Below are 26,636 nucleotides of genomic sequence, written 5' to 3' on the forward strand. Positions count from 1 at the left end.
GCAGAAGCTGAACTTTATGAAGTAACCATATAAGAAGGAACCTGTAATTTACGGTTTGGAGATATGATTAGTTTGGGAAAATTTAATGAGGTTATTGTCTGTGAGATCAGTATTATCAACATGTTTGTTAGCGCCATCTAGTGGACAAAAGCTGAACTTCACTAATTGAAAGGTCCCTGTAATTTACGGTTTGGAGATATGAATAGTTTGGGAAAATTTAATTGGGTCATTGTCCGTGAGATGGCAGGATTATCAATATGGTTATCAGCACCATCTTGTGGACAAAAGCTGAACTTTATGAAGCAACCATATAGAACGGAACCTGTAATTTACGGTTAAATAATATGAACACACTTAGTGGGGGCATTGTCCGTGAGATGGCACTATAATCGAAACTATTTTTATCGATTTACCTCTCCTTTCTGGTGTTCGAATTCCCATCCACTTTCACCATATTCCAAAATAAAAAGCTTTCAGTGTAAGCCTCTGTATAAGTTTGATTTTTCAGATTCAACATTGAAGATGTTGGCAAAATGGGAATGAAACCACAACTCCTTTGAATATTTTTATTTCAAATGCAATTAATAGAAAAGTCTATATTAACAATAATTATCGAGCTACATACTGTAACAAATTATTCAAAAACCATTCAAATTGAATTCATAAGTTAAAAAAATGTATTCACACTATAAATCAAATCTTTCTCCATGACAAAACTAAAAAAAAAATATAGATTTAATGGGTTTTTCAGTAGCTATAAATATATACATTGAAATGTTCATTTTCTGCTTCATAATAATATAGTAATGAAGCATTAAAACAACCACAGGTCTAAATGGATTCCATCGATAATAGAGAAAAATCGTGTTATAGGGAATATTCACTAATATAATAAACATTGAAATCATAAATATTTTCCAAGTACCGTGAAACACAAAAAAAAATGCTGAAAACTATGCAGGATCAGGAAAACCGAGATGAGAATTCAACGTGTTGTGACATCCTCGAGAAGACATTATCCTGCATTTTCGCCCAAAAATTCTCCAAAACCCGTTATTTTTCAATCATTCCCTATAATCCGATATTGAAATATTCAATATAAACTTCAATGAAGTCAATTCAATCAAAAACTTTAGCTTATCGATAAAACCCATTGCTCATAATTTACTGTTAACTCTAAACATGTTATATTCAATAAAAAAATCACAGGTATGAAGAATATATTCCCGAAAAGACGAATTATCTTCCGTCACTTCGACATAACCACAACTCTTCCGTACTCTATTATTATTACTAGCCCTCTTCTAGAATGCTACATTCTTGAATCAGATAACAAGAGTTAACAGTAGAAGCCATCTTTGTTATGAACTCTCTCTCAATATTGTTAGAGGACAAACGGAAGCAGAGGCTAACAAGAATGGCTTTACCTGTTCCCCGTATCAAACAGTCATTGCTAAGGTACACATTATTCTATAATACTGACATCAGGACACAGAAAACTTGTCATCTCGTCGTACCTAAATTTGTTTGTGTTTAATGTACCCTTTCTTTTCGTTGAAAACGCACAAAACTTGATACGCTACGACACACCTGATACCAATTTGCAATTATTAGCTTTTGCTTCCGAAGCATTTATAGAATACGTTCGAGAGGATCATTGCTGCGCCAAGTTTTGTGGTTATTCAGTCGGTATACAAATATTCTATCAATATTTCTGCGACAATTCTAATAATCAACTAGAATACACAATTTCAAATCGGCAAAATGAGATACAAAAAAAAACTGCTTACTTTTTCTCATCAGTGAGGATCAGTCGCTCAAAGGATCAAACCGAACTGGTTACCTCCGAAGAACTGAAGCTCAGCAATTCGAAAAGATTAGACTTTTCAAGGGAAACAAAAAATTAAAACAAAATTCTAATAATGAACGTCCGAATGATCAATTCAGTATATCTCAAGAGACGGGTACACACACTAAAACAAAAAATCCAAAACTCCTAGTACAATTTCAATAAATCACAGATCACTATTATTATTATTCAGAGTCACTCACGACCCTAATATCCTGGATTTCTTATTCTGATGTCAGATGTTCTCCTCAGCCGATCTTCTAGGCCACTGAAATATCAAATTCAGAGGTGAGTATCTTGTGAAAATGGTGGTGAAAAAGAATAACACCGAAATACAGTGCATTTCTTTAATGCCCCCCTTTTATGTTTTGAACGGGTCAACTAAAAAATTGAAATTCAAATTAATACAAGAATACTTTATTTTGAAGTGAAATTGACTGTAGAAACTTTCAAGATGGCGACTGGGCGCTATCTGGGAAAAAAATGAATGGAAAGGGCGGTCTATTCGATATTTACAAATATTTATTATTCTCTGCTGTATATCCAATATTGAAGCAGGTTCAGTTTCGTACACCTTTTGCTTCAAATAGCCCCATAAAAAAAAGTCCAAAGGTGTCAAATCTGGCGAGCGGGCTGGCCATTCTGGTGTAGCATTTTAAATTTGTATGGATGAAAGCTATTCCTCTCCAAAAGTCTCCACACAGTAGAAGGAGACACCTCACAAACATTCGCGACGGAATAAGTAGACTGTTCAGAATTTACTACCATCTCACCAATTATTTGCACTTGCTATTCTTCCTGAATGGACGAATGACCTGGGGGCTTTTTGTTATGTACACTATCGGTAATTGTGAATTTGGATACAAGTTCCCTCAAATATTTTCTACAGATAGGACGATTCGGAAAACGTTCAGTGAAAATCCTTTCGGTCTCGTGAAAGTTACGTGTCGCACCGTAAATAAAAATCGCTTCAATTTTTTCTTTCAATGGACGAGAATTGACCATTTTAGAGACTGTTGACGTGGTACCTTTCTACTAGTAAAACCGAAAACTAAATGAGAATATTGTAACTGAACAATGATGTTCACTGTCGTAGACATTTCTTGTTGTTTTTATAAACAAAAAAAAAACTTGACAAACCTTATTGGGTTGTTGGAATTGCTATATGGCAGATAAAAAGAAATATTTCTAGAAATATCGATATTAATGTGTTCTTCTTCAGGAAACTATTAAATGTTCCGCCATTTTGTAGTAGGTGAAGATATTGACTTCATATTGTAAGGTTGTGAAGTATTCATCAGGAGCTTCAAAATAATGTGTCACAAGACCCCCCTTTTCATTCACTTTTTTTCTCAGATGGCGACAAAATTTCCCAAATCCCAAATTTCAATTTTTCGAGTTGACTCATTCAAAAAATAAAAGGGGGGGACATTAAAGAAATGCACTGTATGAGGACCAACAGAAAGTAAGATAATTTTAATAAAGCCCATAGTCAAATAGGAAAATCCACAATTTCATTCCAGATTCGATAAGATTAATTGAAATGGATATTTCTTTTTCGTTCTACTCCCTGAAAATATATTTTGAGCACACCATATGGTTTCTTAACACCAAAATTTAATTGATTATTGTCCCTAATTTATTAAAATATAAATGTATTTTTAGCAATGAAAGAATATCTCAAGAAACGTTTTTTTTCCATTAAAATTACTCCACGAAGGATGAGAATTAAAAAAATTCAACGGGTAAACTACCTTTCAGCATTAACAATGCACCTTCCACTTGACAAAAAAAAAAACAACAACAACAAAAACTATGTCATACTATCCCTACCCACCAGTTAGGAGCGAAAAACCCAAAAGTAAACAGTTAGAAAATGGACGACGAGTTAGAAAACGCCCCGACAAATTTAGAAAAGATACCTGACGTCGACGGTACGCCCGAGAAGCCGTCGGCTATCTTGGTTTGCGCCTGCTCAGACGGCTCCGCCGGCGTGCAAGTGACATCGGCGCTCATCGACGAAGAGTCTTTCTCGACGTTCGAGCACTTCTGCTTTTGATTCTGTTCTGAAGGATTACCTTGTTGATTCTGCGATGACGACTGTTGTGGTTGATCGCGCCTCTGCGGATGCCTGTAGTTGTTCCTGTAACCTCCGCGGTAGCCCATGCCTCTGTAGCCTCCGCGACCCCTGAAACTTGAATAAAAAAACGTACGACGGTTAAACTCGAGATGAATTTCCGAAACTCGATTTAGGGAACGCACACTTACTTTCCGCGTCTCGTCGCAGCCACGCCGAACGTCTCCGAATTAAGCTTACGTTCGACGCGCCAATCAGTCCTCTGCGATTTCCCTTTGGCACGTTCGACGGCTTCGCAGGATATCTTGTCAAAGAACGATTTGGTTTTGTCGTAGTACACTTCTTGGTCGTCCTCTTGCTCCGGTTCCCCGGCTCCGGTCTCGTTTCCGGAGTCGTCTTTCTTGTCCACGTCACCGTTCACTTCGCTCTTTGTGCTCACGCTGCTCGCTTCATCCATTTTCAGCTGTAACGTCAAGAAATTGAATGGAGATACTTCATTTGAAAGCTCTTGCGAAAGGTTTATCTTATTTAGAGTGCTACAGCTGGTCATGCAATCCTCAATTTAATCAATACAGCGCTCCAGAATGGTCAATTGCCCGAATTATTAAAAATAAGTACCATTATACTCATACCTAAAGTTACAAACACTATAAAAGCAAGTGAATTTAGACCTATTATGACCTTACTGCCAATAGATATGGTTTTAGAAATAGCAGTTTATAATCAATTATTAGAGTTTATTGACAAAAATTAAATCATGTTTATCAATCTGGTTTTCGAAAAAAACATTCTTATGAAACATCACTGTTAGAAAATCAATTAAAAGTTCTTAATCGCAAAAGAGGTATTGTTAAGGAAAAATTAACAAATTTCATTAAGTTTCTGGAGGATTTTGCTCAAAACCAAAACTCAAATCAAAATATACTTTATTGTCCGAAGATTTGCATCTTATTGACAAAGTCCAAGATATACAATGTTAAAATAAAAAAAGTACTGAAAACGTATAAATGTAGATATGAAAAAGTTCCAAAAATGTATAAATGTAAATATAAAAAAAGTTCTAAAAATGTATCGATAAAATACCACCATGTATAAAGTGATAGTACAAGGAATAAATTGCTAATATATTGTTAAAAGGATTCGCTAAAATACTCTTCCAAACTATAATAGGGACTATCAACAAGTAGGTTCTTCACCGTCTTTTTGAAATGAATGTTGCTTGAATTTGCAGATCTCATTTCTAATGGTAAATGATTGAACAATTTACCACCATTATAGTATATGGAACTTACGAAACATGCATGATACTATAACAATAACATTTTTGTGCTATTCAAGCAGAGTAAAATAGCATACAGTCCACGAAGGTTGTGTCGTAATAATCTAAGAAAGTGCATAGTAAATACAGACAGTAAACACTGGAGTTTTTCTTGTTTAGAATAATTGGGGTTCGAATTCAAGGGGATAAACCCCAATAATCACTACAATTATCATTAACTAAATTTACTAATGAAACAGACAAAGGTATATATGTTGTAGCTGTCTTTTTAGATTTCAAAAGGGCCTTTGAAACGATTGATAGAAGTATTTTGCTTCAGAAGCTGAGAAGATATGAGATCGAGGGGATGGTTTATGAATGGATGAGTAATTATTTATCAAATAGGAAACAGAACGATTATTTCTCATCATATATAACAAATCACACAGGAGTACCACAAGGTAGTGTGCTTGGTCCCCTTATTATTCATCCTGTATTTAAATGATATTCAATTATTCACAGACTGTGAGTTCATCAAATTATTTACAGATGATACCTTATTGGCCTGTACTGGAGTAAATTTAGAAGAAACTGTTGGTAGAATGAATAAAGTTCTAGAGAAAGTTGAAAAATATCTGAAAACCAATAAAATGGAACTTAACGTTGAAAAAACAAAAGCAATGATAATTACTACTAAAATATACAATATCAATATCAAATATACAAACAACATAAATATAAAAGTTATTTCAACTTGATAATTGCTCATCATTCGATGACTACTTCAAATATATTTAAGAAAAGATCGCAAAAAAATTATATTTTTTTCTCAAGAATCGCCTATAACTTATCAACAGGTACCAAAATTATGGTATATAAGTCAGTAATCCAACCCCATTTTGACTACTGTGCATCTATTTTATTCTCTTTTAATTTGAAGAAAGTGCAACAAATACAAAAACAAAAAAATCGAGGAATGAGAATAATTTTAAAATGTAATAGGTATACACCAATTTCTACCATGCTATCTGCTCTACAATGGCTCTCAGTATCCAAAAGATTATTCTATTGTTCCATGGTTTTCATTTATAAAATATTAAAGAAAATGACCCCACCATACTTGTTATCAATAATAACTTTCAATAAGGACATTCATCACCATTCTACTAGGCACAACAGTCACATTCATATAAATAGGACAAATACAAGAAATAGTATGAGCAGTTTATTTTTTGAAGGTTTTGCCCGATTCAATGATTTGCCCGATTCAATTAAATCTACTCTATCCTTAAAGATTTTCAAGAGCGAACTGAAAATTCCTTTTTGTTCAGTTCAAATAATGTATGTATATAAAGTTGTATTATTTATATAAATTTTGTTGATTATATTATATTTTAAGTTACCTAACCTGTATATTAAGGAATCCTAATTCAATAAATAAATTAAAAAAAAAAAACTTATTATTGGAGGATATATTTTTGAGCAGAGAAACTGATTACAATTCCAAGGCAAAATTTCAATTCGGTTTTATAAATTCTCACTTTGAATCCCAGAAATGATAATAACCAGTATCTGGTACGCATTGAACAGTTCAAAATGCACCAGCATACTTCAGGGGTATATTAATTTAGTGTTTTTTCTTTTAATGTTATGCAGACTGGTAGTAAAGAGCCCCAAGGCCAGTATCTTACGGCGAAACATCGATGTCTACCACTTAGCATGACAGTGTTCCATGTAAGTGCAAGTTTTACCTTTCATTTAGTATGTTGTGTAGAAATCCTGTGAACGATATCTGATTTTGTTCCATAACGATTGTTTGGAATACAAACTTTGTAGAGAAAAGTGATTTCTGTATAATTCAGTGTTCATATAAAAGTATTTGTTTCGAAAGAAGTTTTCTTTCAATGTTTATATGATAGTAGCTGTTTCAGGAGGGTTTTTTCTTCCAGTTTTTGTCTAAAATTTACTTCTTTGCATGATCTACATCTGTGTATAAAGTTAGTTCTTTTGAAATTGATTGATTCCTCTCTTTCTTTGGAAGATTCCCACATATTTCTCTGTATCAAGGAATAGTAGTGAGCCAAAAACTTTCATTCCCAAAGATAAATTTCATTATTAAGTTTTGCCAAACTGTTCATATTCAGTCCATCGAACCAACTACAGTTACGATAGTTGCTTTCCATGTATCTAAAGACAAGCGAATCAATTCGATCATCTTTTATTTTTTACCTCATATCTATCTGAATTTAAAACCCATGTTCATATTTCCGCTGTAATGAATTGTATTTAGAAAAATTCTATCTGCAACTTTTTTTATCAACTCTACTGACCCTGCTTTTATAGTGCAAAGGAATTGTGTTGCATTTTCATCATTGTCTACCAGACTGGGCATAACCCTCTAATGAAAAAACAAATAAATTATCGAAATACCAGATACTAAAAGTGTTACTATATGTAGACGACTTCACCAAAAACCATAACAGTACCATACCTTTCCTAACTGGCTCCTCAACTCCTCAAACTCCGTATTGGCCTGCTCGAAGTCATAGTCGTTCTCAAACTTCAGAGTATTCCTCTGCCTGGTGCCACTTTGTCCATTCGGTTGGTTCCGGTAGCCTCCACGAGGCCTGCCCCTTGTCCTCATTGGAGGTCCGCCTCTATTCGTCCAGCCCCCTCTTTGACCTTGGTAGTTCTGGAAACCCCCCTGGCTTTGCTCGCGGCCCTGATGACTCGCTTGGTTCTGGTCGCGACCCTGATGGCTCCCGTGGCCTTGTTCACGGTTCTGGTAGCTCCCTTGACCGTGGTCCCGGCCGCCATGGTAGCCCCCCTGAGATTGGTAATTCGATTGGCCGCCATGATAGCCTTGCTTGTTGGGCCTATTCTGCGACTGGAAATTAAATACGTTATTCTCCAAACTAAAAAAAAGGCAATCTGTAAAAACTACAGAAAAGTGATTCTTCCACTTAAATTCATCACAAAAATAACATTTCCACCTCCACGTGGAGGTACAACAAGTGAATTTATTTGCCACCAAAGAGTCGGTTCCGAATCCGATCACTTTCTCTTTCTGATAGTTCCATTTTCAAGTAAAAACATCTCACCTGCTGTTGCCCCTCTTCTCCTCTGGAAGACCTTCTCTCCTTCGACTGCCTTCTCTGTTGATTCCTCTGGCCTGGTGGTTGGATCGGCTTGACGACTTTCTTGTCACTGCCACCCGCCTGCACTCCTTGGTCGATGGTGGGGGACTTCCTCGAGGTCAGACTAGCCGGGGTCGTACTCCTTGATCCTCCGATCAAATCTAGAACATTTGCTAAGAAACTGAGACTTCTAGAATTTCATTGATGCGGATTGGTGGTGATGTTAGCAGGGATGCACAAGCCATTAGCAAGAAGCATTCGTTTCATTTGTACTGTTCATGAATCGCCATATAGAAAAATGTTCGCGCTATGAATTTTCTTTGAAAGACACTCTGTTTTCAAGGAAAAACTCAAAAATGATGTGTAGATTACGAAAGTAAAATACAAATTCTACTGTTATAGATTCTTTCTAACTTTGTCAATAAGAACTTGATATTTTATGAGAAAGTATATACAGGGATGCGCAAAAGTCCGGAATAAAATTAATATCTTTTTAACCAGTATTTTATTTTCATATATCCCCAATAAAAATAATCTAATGGCGTTAAGTCTGGGGATCTTGGCGGCCATTGTACCACGTCGTCCAATCCAGCGTCCTGCAAATTTATCATCGAGATATTCTCTGACATTAATAACAAAATGTGGGGGAACGCCGTCTTGTTGGAACCAAAGTGTTTCAGTGGGGATATCTGGATCTGCTTCATTGGTAAACATAACAGCTAAAGCAGGGACTAATTCAAAGCGTAAAAAGTCTAAGTAGCGTGTAGCTGTAAGGTTTCCCTCAAAAAAGTATGGCCCTAATATTCTGTTGTTGATGATGCCTGCCCATACATTTACTTTCTGAGGACGCTGCGTACGAGCTTCGCAAATCCCGTGTGGGTTTTCCTGACTCCAGAATCGATAGTTGTGCCTGTTAACTACTACATGTAAATAAAAAGTAGCTTCGTCCAAAAAAAATACCTATATTGAGTGTAAACCCATTATTTTCATCACATCGCCTCATTATTTTCTCACAAAATTGCAAACGCCTGTCATAGTCATCTTCCAAGAGCTCTTGGACAAAACACACCTTATATGGGTGGTATTTTTCTGTTTTCAAAAACCTCCCAATCGTACGTCTAGACGCAGGATTGTTTTGGGCTAATGAAACCGTTGACAAATGTGGATCTTCCTGCAGAGATACGGCAATGTCCAATTTTTGATCTTCGTCTAAAACATGTGACCGGCCACTTCTGGGCAAGTCCTTCACTGTACCATGTTCTTCAAATTCGTGTAAGATCTTACTCACAGTAGCCTGGGAAATGTGATTTTCCGGATATTTTGCATTAAATAAAGTACACACCTCACTTTGACTCCGCATTCAATCCCCACATCCCAACAATATCAAGACTTCGATATGTTGCCTCTCTGACAATACCATTTTTGTTTAGCAAATTAAAAAAGAACACTTTGAAGGTACCCAATTAATAAACTAAACATACATACAATTTCAATTTCACCCTGAAATGTCACAATTTTAAAACTGAATCAAGACAATAGTTCTTATCAGGGCATTCATTTTGGTACAAAAAATGCAACAACCTTTTTCTCTTTTTGAGGTACACTAGTCAACAATTGCTTGGGATGGAACTAATTTTATGTGTAAGTTTTTGGTGAAAAAATAAAATCCACAGAATGTTGATGCTACGTTATCAGTTTTACACATAAATCAATAAAATTTGTTGTGGTGTGTGGCCCGGTTGGTCTGTTCTTGAAATTTGTAAACTTTCAGAAAGTAGGTACTGGTGATCCTTAGCAATTGTTGAGCAATGTACATCATCACCACTCATCTGTTTTTTGCTACGTTAATTCACCCGTAAATAGCACTAACTAGGTATTTCTAACTTTTTTGGTTTTAAAAGAGTTTTTTCTCATTTCGTGGTAACCGCATGAGTAAAAAAAAATAAATGGTATGGTCAGATTCCATTTTTTACGAGCTTTTCAATGAGCCCATACACGACATAGGTTTGCATTTGAAAAAAAAAGTTGGGGAGGGTTGCAGCTAAGGGGTTAAAAAAAAATTTCATTTCATTGCCAAAAAATGCGTACAACGTGAAATCAACTGACGTGTTTCAGAGTTTTTTTCATAAAATACTGGTTAAAAAGATATTAATTTTATTCCGGACTTTTGCGCACCCCTGTATATTACAGTATGTATCTAATTGAAGACTTGATTAAAAAAAATTCCATATGGTATTCCACAAGGAACTGCTTTGATTAAAATCAAAGTACAAAAATTCCTTGCTTTTGCTGCCCAATATCAACGAGAGTTGCATAAGATAAATAACTTTAGTCAAAAATTAAAAATCGAGCTTATGAAATTATAGTACTCCTTCTGTTTGACAGACATATATGAAAAGTCAACAAGAAATGTTATTCAGAATATAACGTAAATTCTGAACTGATCTTTTGTATAAACAGAATTTTTCAAAGTTACAGAGTTATTTAGGAAATTAGAAAACGCGAACTTAGAGAGGTTAATATGACTTAAATTACACAAAAGAGTTGATGCAAATTTAAAAAAACAAGACAAGCACATCAACTCAAGCTATCTAGTAGATGATTTAATGTATTTATGAGAAATCAAGAATGTCTGGTAGACCCTTCTTGTTAATATACAAGATCTGTTAAAAAACTAAGCTGAATATTCAAATTTTGCAGGGTACCAAGTCCGTACATAAATGAATAAATAAAATCGTAACATGGTGCTAGTATTCCCTGAATAATATAAGTTGTTGGGAGCAGTAACCACAGAGTATTGTTTTCATTACTTTGTCGACCCATTTCGGATGTACAGTTTGATGAAGCATGTGTAAAGATTCACTACTTACTTTGTTCTCGAGCGAATGCCATTCCTACCACCTATTACAACAACTACAGACAAAATCCTCTACCCTACGATTGCAAGTGAGTAAGCAAGCAAAGCGGCACTACCTACAAAAAGCGTGAGCAAGCCGAAACCGAAACTAACTAAATTTACCGTGATTGACGGCCGTCTGAGGCGGCTCGATAGGCGGCGACAAGACAGTCGGCGGCTGGGGACCCGGCCCCACGATCAACTCGCTTGGCTTGCTGCCCCCCAATCCCCTGGAATTCCTCTGCATACCTCCCATAGCGGTTCCTAGGCTGCCCATCACCGCTCCCATTCCTCCGTATGACGTGGCAGCAAACTGCCCCATCTGGGGGGCCATCGGTCCGAGCACGGGGTGTCCCTGGAATGGCTGGTTGCCCAGTGACGGGGGCACCGACAGCTGCATGATTGCAGGGTCATTGAGCGGCTGAGGATGTGCTATGTTGCCTATCACTTGGATGTCCTTGATGTCAGAGCCGCGGAACAGGATGTAGTCGTAGACCTGGTTCTGAGCTGGTACTGGGTAAGGAGTGTCGCGGTCCTCCGTGCCGAAGGAGCGCACTGTCGAAAAATAAATATTGTTAAACTACCAGAAAGATGAATGTTTTGTTTATTTTTTAGATAGTCATCAATGTCTTCTGCGGTTATCTTCAGACAGAACCCAAATAAATAAACTGAATACTACTTTCAGTGCTCCAAGGAGTGCCTCAGGGTACTGCTCTTGGACCTATAATCTTTTCAACATGAATTGATGTTAACAAATACAAAACTATTATCTTAGTAAACGATACGGTCATTCTGTTTAGATCTTAAAAGAGCTTACGTGACAATTGAACGCTACATATCATTAAATAAACTGCAAAGTATTGGTATCAGGGGAACTGTTTTGTTATGGCTGACTGACTATTTATCACAACGTAAGCAGGTAACCAACTTGAAGGATTCAGTATCCTCTCGTGAGATCATTTTTGGAGTACCTTAGGAGAGTGTTTTGGGACCTATATCATTTTAAAACTACCTGAATAATATAGATACCATCCATGGCTGTTATTTCATGAACCTTTTTGAAAAATACACTTTTTTATCAATTCTAGGAGATTATATACAAACACTAGCTGATCAAATGAAAAGTGAACTGAGAAATATTTACAAGTACATGAATCACAAAAAACTCAAACTTAACGTCTCCCAAAACAAAATATATGATCCTATCGACTGGTTATAAGCTCATAAAGGACACAACATAAGATTACAAATTGCAGGTGATGAAATAGAGTTCAATGGTGGATAATCGTTTATCTCTTCATGCTCATTTTGATTATACATATATAAAAAATAACTAAAAAATATAATTTTTCTCAAGAATTTCATCTCAACTTTCAATGTACTCAAAAATTACACTATATAATTGTATAACCAGCCCCATTTGGATTATTGTGCTAGTGTTTTATACTCATTTGACTAAAATAAAGTATCGGCTTTACAAAAGTTACATTATTGTGGAATGAGGGTTATTTTACAAGTGAATAAGTACATTAAACATGTTGAGTACATTACAGTGCCTGTCTGTTTCCCAAAAACAGTACGAGTCGTAATGATTTTCATTTTTAAACTAGTGAATAACTTGCTTCCAACTCATTTAAAAGAATTCTGTATATATAGAACTCGGATCCATAATCACTTAAGAGCGAGAAGCTCACAAAAATTTCACCTTCCTCTAACTAGTTTGACCAGTATGAGTAAGTCTTTACTATATAAAGGTTTGAATGAGTATAATAAAGCCCCACCTTCGTTGAAAGATTCAATAGATGCTTTCTATAAAAAAAAAACTCAAACTATGTCAAATCTCACCGCTAAGTTTTGTCTGTTTTGTTGTTTGTTATGTATATCTACATGTTTAAACCCTTCTGGAATAATTGTAGAATTCCTTCTTCTTCTAGTATTATTTAATAATTTTTGTTATTACTTTTTCATTAATCTGCTATATAAAAAAAGATGTTTGTTGGTTGGTTGGTAAGTGATAAACTTCTACATCGCTCAATCGATCGTGATGAAACTTGACATGTACAAGTAATTTTTCATTGACAAGGTTTTCAGGCTATCAGATTTTCTGTAACTCGTCACAAGATGGCGCTGTGGAACAATTTTTTGAAAGCACTGTTCTATAACGCTGCGCACGCCTAGGTTCGTTGATTCTGATTCTGTCAAAACATTGGCACAGCAGAGATACAGCAACATAGTACTAGGTACTTATAAACAATGATGATTATGTGAAATGAATATTATATAATAATGTATGTACATTAGGATGTCCTAATGAAATCATTAAATATAATAATTATTATTATTAATACATGGATTACACAAGGAATCTTCTGCAAAGAGATATGGAAATTACTAAGACTGGCTGGATTAGTACCAATTATCTTTGAATATCAAAATAAACACAGTAAATTGCTTTTTCTATAACCGGAGACCCACCTTCTATAGCATAATGTTAATAGTACAAGTACTTAATTCGATACAGATGTATGTGTGCAATGTTTATTGGTCGATCGAATTAATAAATTACTTTAAAATGTTACCAGCTTCAATTTTTTTATCTATTTGGAGATCCTTAATGAGCTAACCTGACCTGAAATTAATTGTAAGGGTGTTTAAAAAATTTTAGAAGTTTTTTGTGTTCAATAACAGATATTATGTCTTTACATTATCCAGACAGAGTCTTCTGAACTATTATTTAAAAATATTTTTCATATTCATAATGTATCTAGTCATCTGAAGATCCATCGATTCAACAATTTTAATCTTTCAGAAATTTTGATTCAGTTTTTGCTTGAGAAGTTTAATGTTGAAAATATATTTCTTGGTACTGTTTTTGTTTAAACTAAGGAACTGCTCTGTAGATACAAGTAATACATATTATTTTGAGACTCTCTTCAAGAGGAGTTGACATTGAAGAAAAAATTTAGGTTTTTCATTTGATAAATAAAATCAACAAAAAATTATTGTTTTTGATTTCCTATTCTCCTGATATTAGAAAAAAAACTACAATTCAAAAATATTCCAACAAAATAGATCCTTCACCTTGTTTTCATTGAAAATAGTCATGGATGAATAGGTCAGTTTTTTGCGATTATTATTGGCATAACTTTTGAACCCCTCGGTATTTGCATATGGTAAGAAAGGTTTTTTTGGGTTCCTACATCTCCATCTTCATGAAATACAATGGAGAAAAGTGATGTTTGTATAATTCAGTGTTCACATAAAAGTAATTGTTTCAAAAGTATTTATCTTTCTTGTAATTCAATGTTTATATGAAAGTAACCGTTCGGAAGGGGCTTTTTCTTGAAGTTTGTATCTGAAAATTACTTCTTTGTATGATCTATACACCTTTTTTATACAGCTTCTTTCCAAAACTAAAACCTTTCTTTCCCTTAAAACATACACGTTCCTACATTTTTTAAAGTAATTTCTGATGTAATCTGAACATGAATAGTAATAAGAGCACTTAGAAAAACCAAACTTTAAGAGCCCATGCTTCTACTGATGAATGATTTAAAAAATGTATGTCATGCACAGCATATCATCATAAAATAAAAAAATATTACATAGGAAATTAATGCCGGTGGAGCAAATAAAATCATCAAAAACCCATATACCTACTTGCATAGGTCATTGGAAATCAATGTCATATTTCTGTTCGGTATTGCATATCTCATCTATAAGTAGAACGGAGGTAAATATTTCTGTTAACAAGCAAACTGGTAATACAGATTGTGTTTCAACAAAATGAAATCTTATGTGAAATGTTTTTTTTAAATCAACCTTGAAAAGTGGTTTGAAAAAAAAACAGGTAGGAACAATGGATTGAGGTATTTGGAATAATATTGCAGCAAAACCTGTGGGATATTTTTCATTTCATTTTCACAGAATTGAAAATTTCACATTTTTTTATATCAATTTTGTCTCTTTAAATACTGTGAAGTATTTACAACTTGCATTTTACTAGTTTGCAATGGAAGAACTCTCAATAAATAAAGGAGAAAAATTACAATTAATCTCATGATTATAACTGAAAAAACATTGAAAATTTCTACAAAATATTTTTTCCATGAAGTGACAAATATTGGACAACGAAATTTAAACCAGTACAATAAATATCCTTCAAGTAATTCCAAACTTTTTGTAACAAAAAAACCATCTTCAATATAGATAACAGAATCAGCTTTTTTTATAATTAAAAACTGCGTTTTAAGAATCTGCCGGTTCATCTTTGCAAATTACCTTCAGATACAAAATAAGTAAACAGTTTCGATAATCAAACTTTACATTTTCATGTAATTAGATTATTAATGAGACAACAAAAATTTCAAAAACCGTATTTTACCGCCCTTCCACGAGTACATATCCCAGAACGAAAGATGCGTCGCAAATGAGCAAACTTAAAATTAAAAACGAAATCATCAATCTGATCGAATAATTAAAAATTAAATGTCAAATATTCCTTTGTGTTTTGCTTACCGGACGCCAAAGCTATTGTACATTCTTGAGGATCAACTGTAAATAAACGTCCTTCATAGCGGATATCTGCCTTCGATATTAGACTTATTTTAGAGCCCAGCTCCGGCATTCCTGTGGTCATGATGATAAAATATTTCTATAACAGGATGACTTGGATAAATGTAGACTATTCGAAGAACAATATTCCGAGGACGACGAACAAGTTATCGAGCAAATGGCGTCTCTAAATTTATGAACAGCTGACAAAAAAACTGTCATCTGGCGTCTGACGTTTTGGCTTCAGTGTTGCCAATAATGCCTCCGTCTATCAAAGTTCAACGGTTAAGACCTAATCTAAGGTTAAGACAGATAAAAGTGAAATTTGATTTCCCGATTGTTTATTCAGTTCTAACAGAAATGAAACAGTCAAAATTACTTCAATAATCATACTTCTGTGAATATGTAACGCAATCAAGATCTCGGTTATGTGCTCCCACTTTCTGTCTTCTGTGAAACATATTATATTCTCGTTTGATAGACATACTAGGAGAGCTTTTCTAGTCTACGGACACGCCTGAAGAATATGTATAGCGAAACTGTTTAGTGAAAATCTCACAGTGAAAGGGTTTTTGAATACGTTATGGATTTGCATCAAATATCGGCCGGTTCCATTAAATAATTCCTCGTTAAGAAGACGGTGGTTTTCTTGGGGCACGGAACAACAATATTTTGAAGCGCTGTCAATTTGAAAACAGTCGAAGTTAAAAAAATAGTTTTCCCGGTTTTTTTCAAAAAATATTCGTTCTTTGACTAGAGCACCATCTAGTATGTACTGGGTTAGACTTAGTAATTGTTCAGCCGTTGAAGTGAAGATGGCGCAGACATTAATATGTTTGAAATTATTTCAAAATCTTTAGATGAAGATTGATACTATTCCTTGAAAAGCCGAGAATATATTTTCATTGGAATATTGACATACTTCAAAGCAATCAGATTCTCTAAAATAATGAATAATGTTTTCGTCTTCAATATTCTTTTCTCGACACAAAAACTGAGAACAACAAAATTATCTAGAGAGCAATATTATTTCTACTTTCAGAGTAACTCTTGTATTGAATTAACAAATTGAAAAAATTAAGAGCAAAAGTTTCCTATTTGTCATCTAGTATATAATATCTGAAGTTTTATAATCATAATAATAAACACGTTGTTTGAAGAGAACTTTGAACAACAAACAACAATGGAAATGTTACCCCTTTATATGAACGCTTATATACAAAGATTTAACTAATGACTTACAACACTGAAGACGTAGTTTGAAGAGAAATAACGTTGTGTCGAAATAAGGACTGTTTACATTCTAACCATCGCTTGAAGATAAATGATTTTCTGCATAGAATATTCTAACAAAAATATTTTTTTTCAAACAACTCGTTAATGAATCGTCACCCTATTAATTCAGTAACTAAAGTAATTTGGATCAACATTTAAAATTGATGGTATTTTTTTCAATAAAATCGTTAGTGCGTCCAAATTGCAATATTGCCCTGCCTTGGGGCTGTTAGATATTGTAAAATAGTGAATTGAAGTATTTTTACTTCGAGAAAAATATCTTTGAAATCCTTTACTTTGCCATCTAGTACTCATCAGCTGAACTTTTAGAAAAGCTGAAGTAGAAACCTATATATTTGAAAAATAGAACCAAATCATTTTACCGCTGTTTAAGAGATGGCGCCAAAAGAATTACAACCAATATTAACATTTGAATTTCGAAGTTACTCATAACGACCACAAAAACCCGCGAGAAGTATATTTTAACCAGTAATTACATTCGAAACATTTTTTTTATGATAACTGGAAAGTTAGGGACATGATTGGATTTCGGCTTTCTGTTGCTCTGAATTCCCCTCGATAATTGTCAGCAAATTAGGACCCTGGAAATGAATTCTTTTTGGTGATACTAATTCAAAAATTCAACCAAAAACTATGTCACTCAAATAAAACAAAAGTTTAATTAGAACCTCTTTATTTAACTAGTCTGCTCAGTCTTTAAATAACAAGGGCAGTCGCAATGATTGTCCCAAAAATAGTGTGAAATCGAGAAATTCATTCAAATAATTTTTCGGCAAATTTTGTATTAAAACAGTGTTATGTGAAAAAAGGAAACAAAAGAAGTTTCTTCAAAAAACATGATAACTTTCTCTGTAAGATTACGCCGCAGTAAAAATCCAAAAGAAGAAGTTTAATTTCTTCTTCTCATGAACAGAGGCCTGATTTTATATGGGAATTAGCCAAGGTTTATCAGAAATCGGGGTTTCTCAAAATTGTCTATGGAAGTAAGCCAATCACACGTATCACATATCAAGAAAAAAATACACAGATCTATTTTGCAGTAAAATTACACAACAATCGAATCGATTCTAAACGAAAATATATCTATTGGAGTGTATCGTTGAACACGTATCACAAATTTGTACAATTTTTTTTTTGTTCGTCTCTGTCCGAACAGATGGTAACTGACTCACCGTTCCGCCCTTGACAATAATGGCACATTAAATTTCATACATATGGGAGTATAAGCTCCAAACATTTAAAATATCGAAACTGGATAAATCGGCACAGCTCGCAAATTAAGTAACATATCACTGATTACAGGTTTTCGGAATGTCCGAAGTACAGCAAAATTAAGGCCCATACAAAAATTCGATTCTCACTGCCAAGTAACGATGAACTCCTCCTGGAGGTTCAAGTCCAAGTCTTCGACTAACAAGTACTACAAAAAAAAAATAGATATTAGCAAAAATGGACAAAGAATTACTGATGGATGCCTACCTTGAATTTCTCATCGAATGTAAAATGAGTGTGAGGAGAACCGTTGACGGTAACTTTGCTAACGAATTTGTCAATTCCTAGAACAAATAACGAAGCCAAGTTGGGAGGTACTGCCAGAGGACTTTCATGAAGGTTGAGAGAGCGAAGCACATTGTCGGCCACCTCAAACGATGTGAGATAATATTGGCCTAGCTCATAGGTATCTGTAAAAAAATTAAGTTATTGAAAAAAATTATGAGATAGTCAAAAACCAAAAGAAAGTAACGAAATAACAACTAAAATTAAAATACTTGATAGTGACTGAAATAAGTAACAATAAAAGAGGCAGTAGTGGTGAAGACATGAAGTGATTTTAATCGAAACTTTATGTTACGACAATATCACAATTTCTATTACATTCTCTATAGGTTATAATAAAATTGTTGAAAGTCGGCGGTTACAAAATGTATATGCATAATATAAATCTGAATCAAGTACATGTAAGTTGAAGTAAATTCATACATACAAAATGAACTAAGAATTCTCACACAACTTTAATATAATTCATTTGATTACACTTCCTCAAATATTTACAAACATATTGAAAAGAGCAATTACCAAAGTGTGACTTAAAGGCAATTTTTTGTACAATAAACAACAAAAATTCAGGAAAAAATATATAAAAACTGTCATTACACCAAAAAATTACTATTCTCCCTCGTCCCAGCTGTTAAAATGGAAAATTGCCTTCTATTATATTGTTTTCTCAATGAACTATACTCCAAAAGCTATATTTTAAACACAATATTACCGAAAGCAAAACAAACTTGGTCTTTCGAGCCGGATCACGCTTTACACCACAATGCTTGTTCGGATATTTGAATGAGCATTAAATAGTTGAAATAATTCTTGGAATAACTCATACAAAAAGAAGTTTATCAAAGTAAAATATCATTATAACTAACTCACTTAAAGAATCACCGTCATCCCAGAAGAGCTCCCCGAAAGCCTTCCCTTCCTGATCGCAAGCAACAAACAACTCAATTTTTGACTTTCTTGACTCCGTTGTGGTTTGATTGGGATTTTGCTGCGGCAGGATATAACCCCCTCTTATTAACAGAGGGATAGTATCTAGGGGAGCGGAGAGGGTGAAGTTTTCCCCCTCGCTTGTTGTTGGCCATTTCGTGTAAAAGTCATACCAAACACCCTTAGGGACGTAGGCTTGAACGCTGTCCACGGCTTCCTGGCAAATAAGGTGGGATAACTAAAATTTATGGTCATGAAGGATTAGAGACTAACCTCTAGTACAGGGATGATCATAAGAGCCGGTCCCCAAAGAAACTGGGTGTCGATGCTGTACGTTGCTGGATCGTCCAGGAACCTGCAAATTTAAAGCACTCAGCAAACAAATTTTTGACGCATATACAATGTCTTCCACTACATTATATGCAGATTGAGACCCCCGAAATGAATATTTGTTCAAAATAACTGCAGAGGCCCCAGTGAATACTTCCCAACTACATGTCATAAATATGTGAATCCACTCCAGAATAAAGCTATAGAAAACATTTACTCCCTTCTTCATACATACAGTACAAAATGTTTATACAAAAATTTCACTATTGTGAAACAGGTTAAAAATGAAGATCATATGATAAAAAAATTGAAAGTAATGATGAAAAATTGAATGAAGAATAAGACCAACGATTGCATATCAAGCCATTTCTCAAGTTACATCCTGACGAAAATCAAGTAGTTTTCATAAAAGAGCTCCAAAACAACGCATTTTGAACTTATCATTTCAACCTTTTTCTTTAAAAAAATATTTAAATACTTGAAAAAGAGGAATGAAATAATTCATTCAACATTTAAAGGGATTCATTTCTATTTCACTATTTGGCAACATCGGTTATAGCTAATAAAGGACAATGAATCTGTTACCTGCATGAGACAAACAAAGATGACATATTTCAGAGGCGTGCTGTTCTGTTTACTTATGTTCCGAGTTCCGAGACATTCTGTGACATATGACATTTTGTGCTCCTAACCTATCTTCCTCTATATAAATAAATAACAAAACAACTGTTGTTTGTGTGGCTTGAGGTGGTATTGAACTATAATTTATATTTTGCCCTAATTGTTAATTTACAAAGATAATTTTCCTTTATTAAAGTAGAATATCTAGGAACGTATAAATTATTTCAACTTGATATAGGCGCTGTTGCCAATATGTGAATTAGAAACAAATCCCTTCAAAAATTAAAACCCAACATTTGAAACATCAATTTGAATACTTCTCGAAGTGAATTTGAAAAACTCATGAATTAAACTCAACTTTATTTTGTTCAAACTTAAATTTGCTGTAATAACCCAAATTGAGGAACATTCCCCTTTATCAGTATCTACAATCGTATTTGTCGATTTTTTTATCACTTACTCGAAAAACAAAGGCCTGGCTACGGTCTCACCAGCAACGTGTGCTTTATGGAACAACGTGTATAGATATGGCAGAAAAGAGTATCGAATCAATAAAGCTCTCCTTGAAGACGTAACAACTTGCTCTCCCATAGAAACGGGATCTTGAGGCTGAAAAAATCAACAGGTTTGACAAGAATTATTACAAAAAAATATCAAAAACTTACAATTCCGTCGTCCGTGTTGTGATTTCTCGAAAACGGATAAAAAGCCCCAAGTTGCATCCAACGATTACACAGCGCCTCAGTCGTATTACCATTGAATCCGCAGATGTCGGCCCCCATGAGAGGTACCCCGAACAAACTGAAGCTCAGCATCCCTGAAACGCCACAAAATGCATCAAGTGAATATTGGTCCTTCGAGCCGGACGTCAAAATAAATGTCGCACCTTCAGGCCGGATAATCACAAATAATGACATTACCTGGAATGGAATACCTCATATCGCTCCAGGCGGACCACACATCCCCACTCCAGTGCCCGACGAAATGTCCAAGACCTGAGAAGGACGATCGTGAAATGACCATGGGCCTCTTACCGCGGATTTCCTCCATAGCACTGAAATGTAAGACAATTCGATGTCAAGTAAACATTATCGCTTCGCCCATACTCACAAGCTAGTGGCAATAGCCTCGGCTAGACCGTACACATTGTGGATATCATAGTGCAGTCCGGCATAATGTCTGGCAGACATGCACATTGTTTTGTAGTTGATGATGCCGCCGTCTACTCCAGGAAGATAGGGGGGATTCTCCAGGGAAGACTGAGGGCAGCCGTTAAAAGACCCAGATAGGAAGTTCGAGGGTTCGTTCATGTCGATCCATACTCCATCGAATTTCACCTGGTCGTGCAGTTTTTTCAACATGAGGGTCCAGTACGTCACGCCGTTTGGATCTGTGAAGTCGGGCCACACTGTAGAGTGTTTGTTCCAAACCTGCAGGAAAAACTGTACTTTGAGAAAGGAGAGAAGCACCTTGAGCAGGGAGAATCGAAATTACTTGTTGTTTCCAGTATATAACTCAGTGAAACTGTTAAAGTATTTGTGAACCTTATATTTGGGAAGCATATATGAAAGAGTGTAAATATTTGCAACACAATGCTATTCAAATTGCTGTGAGAAATCGAAAAAGTTTTACAATATTTCGTACCTTCAAATTTTCTTTATGAAACTTTGCATTTAAAGACATCTAAAATAATTTATTAGTATAATTCTTGCTCATGAGCAGATGAAGAAAAAGTTGCAATGCAAATCAGTATAAAACATTCCTGGGCAAAACTATTCCATATGATAACAAATATGTAATTTGATCAAAATCGGCAAAAATAATTGTGGGATATCATTAAAAGGACAATATTTTTAGTTAAATTGTGACACCCTGTTACTGGGAAACGAAGCAAGGCTAGACACATGTCCATATGAACTTTTTTTCATGAAATATGACAAGTTAGCACCACCTGAAATTAATGATGTAATTTAAGATACACCCTGTATAGGCGAGACGGTGTTGCATCAGCCAAGGTTGCTTTTCAACTCAACCTTTGAAGGTTATCTTACAAATCTCTTAATGAAAATTTGAAATTTGTGACCAGTTTAGTTTTCAACCAATTTTTTCATGACTGTCTTCCACGCGCAAGTGCTTGGAACTTAAACAATACCTTTCCAATAAACGGTTGGCCAGTCGAATTTTTAACAAAGATGTCCATCTTGATCCCCACGTCGTAAGGCAGGTAAGAACCCGGAACTTCACTGGCACTCACCCCCGGATCGATCAGAGGGATGTAATGCATCCCTCTAGAGTGCAAATCATCAATGAAATCTGACAAACCCTTATAATTGACTGCGTCGATGGTGAAATCGTTGCTGTTATTCATATAGTCGAGATCATTCCACTGTGTGTCCTGAACAAAAATGTGACAATAATATTTTGAAGTTTTTAAATGTGAGTTACACTTACCAGCGGAATTCCAGCATCGATGTTGCTTTGCATGATCGCTTTCGTGTCGTTTAGAGTTTTATAGCCGAACCGGCACAAGTGGAAGCCCAGTCCCCAATAAGGGGGCATGAAGGGGTGTCCGATGAGATCAGTGTACTGACTTACCACATCGGCAGGAGAAGGGCCCATGAAGAAATAGAAATCCAAAACTCCTCCGATGGTACGAAACGTTATGGCAGGCGTAGGTTGCAGGATAACGTCTGGAAACGAATGAGTGTTCAATGAAATCATGACTGGGTGGCTTTGAACGTACCCATGGCATTGCTGTTCAGCAGAAACACACCATGGCTATTGACAGAGTTCTCCATCATCAAGTAAAAAGGATGACTACCGTATAAGTTTTTCTGAAAACATATAAAATAGTTCTGAGTTTTTATCAGTCTTGATATTCTACTAGATGAATTTCATCATTGGGACATTTGAGAAAACGTAATTAGACATCAGCGCCATCTATGAAAAACATTTGAATTAGAGAACGTGCTTTTTTGTTTAAGTGTGTAGCCATGTTTACTTTTCTTGAATGTTAAATTTTACTCCACTCTACTCTATAGATAGATGGATTTGAGACAATGCTACACATTTACATGTATTTATAGCATATCAGAAATAACCTTAAAACTAATTTATTATGACTGTAAAAATAAATAATAAAGATCTTACTGGAGTCTTTATGAATTCTCGTATTGTCCTAAATGCTTTCGAGTATGGCCCTGTTATTCACGAATTACTACACACATTCTAGATGAAACTAGAGCAAGAAAGTTCCATCCATCTTCAACAAATGAAAATTTAATTTTTCCTACCCCAAAGACCTAATGAAAAATTCACTATCTCAAGAAAGAAAGACATACCACCACATTCCTAGAACTACCATCTCATGTAAAGGATTCAGAAAACTTAATTTTCAAAGTAAATATGAATGTGTTGATGAGGTATCATGTTGTTCAATTAAAAAATATCTTTAAATACTTTATCGACTCTTTTATACCATTTTTGTTCCATCTTTTGTAATCAGATACAAAACTAGTGAATTTTTCTTTATGAGAGTGTCATTTTTATCATTATTGAGATTCATAATCAATATTAGTGAAATATGATATTCGAAATGACATGTACAAGATAATCAGCAAAATCATTAGATGATACATTTGACCTAACTTGACCCTATGTTTGAACCTCTCCACCATTATAATTAATCGGGTGCTTTGAACTTTCATTGCTTCATCACAACAATTGTTATCTTGTTTATTTTTTAATAAAAATGTACAAATTATGATGACCAGCTCTGCAATTAGCTTTGTTGTGATACATAAGATATTTAAAAAAATTAAAGAGCTTACGTTGAACGAAGGTATCGCATCGTGATTGAACAATGTGAACTGTGACCACTCAGTCGAAAGCAAGAGATTCGATTGATGCTCTCCTATACCGTAAATATACTTCGAAGGCAGCTTCGAACTAATCTGCAGGAACTGTTTAGAGAAAATGAGGTTCAGGAAGTTATTGGCGTCAAAGCTGAAAGAAAAAGCTCAGATAATTATCAACCAGTAGCGCCATATCCCCATAATGGTAATATATTTGAAAAATCTTCGGACAAGAGTCCGTGGACTTTTCAAAATATTTTTCTGTTATTTGAGAACCAAATTTTATTCCGTCATAGATTAGCAAACTGTAGATAAGACTTACATTGTGGTATTATCATCCCTCCTAACAACCTTGAAACCAGACTGAAGAAGGTCCATTTCGAAAATGTACGACTTGTTCACAGCAGCCGTGTTCACCAAAGGAACCTCTGGGTAAAGTGGTTCAAATCTGGAAGCAGTCGCGTCCAGAATCTAGAAAAAAACAACTTCATGAAGTCAACTGCAGATTTGACTATTTCGAAACAACTCACTTTGACGTGCAACCTATTCTCTGTCTCGTATTTGACTACCATCTTCAGTAGTTCAACATCTGCAGGGTAGCCAGTCCGGAAGCTCCTCCTCATGAAGGCAACCAGGCCGGATTTTGTGTCAGTAACATTGATAAAGTTGTATGTATTGAAGTTTGGCGGATAAAAACAGTAGGGCACGTTCAAGGGGACTTGTGGACGTATCTCAACGGACTGTCCACTCCAACAGCACCCTCTTGCTTCACAGCTTTGCTTGTTGGCTCCGTTTTCGGGATAGCAGTCGAATTTCTCTTCGTCTCTAAGGATACCACACTTTTGATAGTCGGGTTTTGGCGCTGGGGGTAAGACTTTGGGAGTTGCCTGTGGTTTTATATGATTGTCTCGACTTGAATGATTCTTATGATTGAGCTCGGAGCGATGCTACAAAGAAATATTCGATATATTTCTAATAAAAGTTCGGAAACCCCCATTTATACAGATTATGATTTAATAATTATAATTCTATATTGGTAATTCATTTGATGGATCACTTCTCATAAAATAGAATGTGAAACTTGGTGAATCACAGGGTTAACTTCATGGCTCTCCCCTCAGAAGTTTTGTAACTGTTTGTAAACTGAATATAAAAAACGTGAACTGGTAAAGTAACTTTGAATGTCATTAATGGAAACATTGAACTGTACACAAGAAGAATGATTCCATATGGACTCAAAATTACTTTGCAGCTTTTGAGAAACACAAACTTACTGCTTTGACCTCTCTGTATTTGATCTCACTGTACCCATAATAGGACTGATTGTAGGCGACATCGAAGCAGTTGAGCAAGTACACGATTGGTGGAACGATAAAAACAGATGACAGGACAATAATCAAGAGAAGCGTCCTTAGGCTGGGACTCACGGAGCCTCTTTTAACACCCCCTGTTTTTGGATAAACTACCAGCTTGCTCTAAAATGGAAAATTGTTGGTATTCATAAACTAACATTACAGGAAAAATAACCCACCGAATTGAAATTGATATAATCCGTTTTTTCTTCGAGGGATGCCTCAAGTTCCTTGTCTGTCTCATCAGCGAAAACGTTAAAAGGGACTGAATTTGCTCGAGACATTGTTCTTTATGTTTTAAAAGCCGCCGGGTGACTTCACCATCAATAATAACATAAATACTAAAACAATCGTGACAAACGTGTTGTAAAAAACAATTTAGATAAACACATTATTTTCTAATTATAATCCAATATAAATAACTTGTTTATCAGCTGTTCCTGTGATTATTTTTTACACTCTTATTGTTATTTATTATATAATTACGTCACAGTCACAAGGACATTTAGCCACGACCTGATATGACCCCTTTTGGAATTATCGAAAACTATGTCAAAAAATATTAGGAACTTTTTTTATACTTATCATATTTCGATCCTTCATCAATGTTTATTGCTAAAAACGTAGTGAAAAACAACCAGCAACAAAAATATTCAGAAGGTTGAAGTTGATTGGCTGGATAGTTCCGATAACTGAGGTTTCAAAAATGCAAAATGAGAAGAGGTAATAATTGTGACTATTATTTCGAAGCCGTAACTATTTAACTTTCAATCTAAAACTACTCTACTATCAGAAATACAATCATGTTGAAAATAATGATTTGGGCTTTCTACTTCTCCATTTTTCATAAAAAAATGTGAGAATCTTTCAAAGATGAGAAGTAAGCAATTAGTTCCAAAATAAACTCTACAAAGATGTGTAGATCATG

The 26,636-nt window shown here is 34.9% G+C and overlaps 2 protein-coding genes across 7 annotated transcripts; both read right to left on the reverse strand.

Annotated features, from left to right (window-relative positions):
* Nucleotides 1-552: 552 nt before the first annotated feature.
* Nucleotides 553-15,994, reverse strand: tral (LSM14 family protein trailer hitch). Of its 5 annotated transcripts, none has more exons than XM_074172039.1 (7): nucleotides 15,736-15,994; nucleotides 11,467-11,772; nucleotides 8,286-8,482; nucleotides 7,676-8,071; nucleotides 4,118-4,389; nucleotides 3,772-4,043; nucleotides 553-2,117 (listed from the first exon to the last, which is right to left on the reverse strand). In XM_074172039.1, exons 1-7 carry the CDS (start codon nucleotides 15,854-15,856, stop codon nucleotides 2,110-2,112), a joined length of 1,572 nt encoding a protein of 523 aa, XP_074028140.1. In that variant the 5' UTR covers nucleotides 15,857-15,994; the 3' UTR covers nucleotides 553-2,109. The 5 variants fall into 5 exon arrangements, with proteins under 5 accessions (XP_074028140.1, XP_074028128.1, XP_074028143.1 ...); XM_074172027.1 differs by having other exon boundaries at nucleotides 11,341-11,772; XM_074172042.1 differs by having other exon boundaries at nucleotides 3,928-4,043; nucleotides 8,286-8,494; nucleotides 11,341-11,772.
* A 1,729-nt stretch (nucleotides 15,995-17,723) lies between these two features.
* LOC111513869 (lysosomal alpha-glucosidase) lies at nucleotides 17,724-26,308 on the reverse strand. 2 transcript variants are annotated; one of them, XM_023170091.2, is made up of 17 exons: nucleotides 26,290-26,308; nucleotides 25,888-26,049; nucleotides 25,631-25,831; nucleotides 24,887-25,303; nucleotides 24,679-24,827; nucleotides 24,333-24,507; nucleotides 23,246-23,336; nucleotides 22,954-23,192; nucleotides 22,655-22,897; nucleotides 21,613-21,932; nucleotides 21,423-21,556; nucleotides 21,168-21,319; nucleotides 20,963-21,111; nucleotides 19,825-19,906; nucleotides 19,495-19,768; nucleotides 18,547-18,749; nucleotides 17,724-18,487 (listed from the first exon to the last, which is right to left on the reverse strand). In XM_023170091.2, the coding sequence occupies exons 2-17, from the start codon at nucleotides 25,990-25,992 to the stop codon at nucleotides 18,425-18,427; spliced, it is 2,997 nt and encodes a 998-aa protein (XP_023025859.2). In that variant the 5' UTR covers nucleotides 25,993-26,049; nucleotides 26,290-26,308; the 3' UTR covers nucleotides 17,724-18,424. The 2 variants fall into 2 exon arrangements, with proteins under 2 accessions (XP_023025859.2, XP_023025858.2); XM_023170090.2 differs by lacking the exon at nucleotides 26,290-26,308 and having other exon boundaries at nucleotides 25,888-26,263.
* Nucleotides 26,309-26,636: the final 328 nt, after the last annotated feature.

This window comes from Leptinotarsa decemlineata, unplaced genomic scaffold, assembly GCF_025532065.1.
Source record: "Leptinotarsa decemlineata unplaced genomic scaffold, Ldec_3_MD MMD2_P_RNA_scaffold_12, whole genome shotgun sequence".
Taxonomy (NCBI): Eukaryota; Metazoa; Arthropoda; class Insecta; order Coleoptera; family Chrysomelidae; genus Leptinotarsa; species Leptinotarsa decemlineata.

Excerpts from the sequence above, each read along its gene's own strand:
- tral (XM_074172021.1), bottom strand. The coding sequence starts at position 15,856 with ATGACCACAGGAATGCCGGAGCTGGGCTCTAAAATAAGTCTAATATCG. Across the intron at positions 11,773-15,735 it reads TACAATAGCTTTGGCGTCCG|TGCGCTCCTTCGGCACGGAG; the intron begins GTAAGCAAAACA and ends ATTTTTCGACAG. Across the intron at positions 8,495-11,340 it reads TCAGACGGCCGTCAATCACG|CAAATGTTCTAGATTTGATC; the intron begins GTAAATTTAGTT and ends TCAGTTTCTTAG.
- LOC111513869 (XM_023170091.2), bottom strand. The coding sequence starts at position 25,992 with ATGTCTCGAGCAAATTCAGTCCCTTTTAACGTTTTCGCTGATGAGACA. Across the intron at positions 25,304-25,630 it reads AATACAGAGAGGTCAAAGCA|CATCGCTCCGAGCTCAATCA; the intron begins GTAAGTTTGTGT and ends ATTTCTTTGTAG. Across the intron at positions 21,112-21,167 it reads ACAACACGGACGACGGAATT|CCTCAAGATCCCGTTTCTAT; the intron begins GTAAGTTTTTGA and ends TGATTTTTTCAG.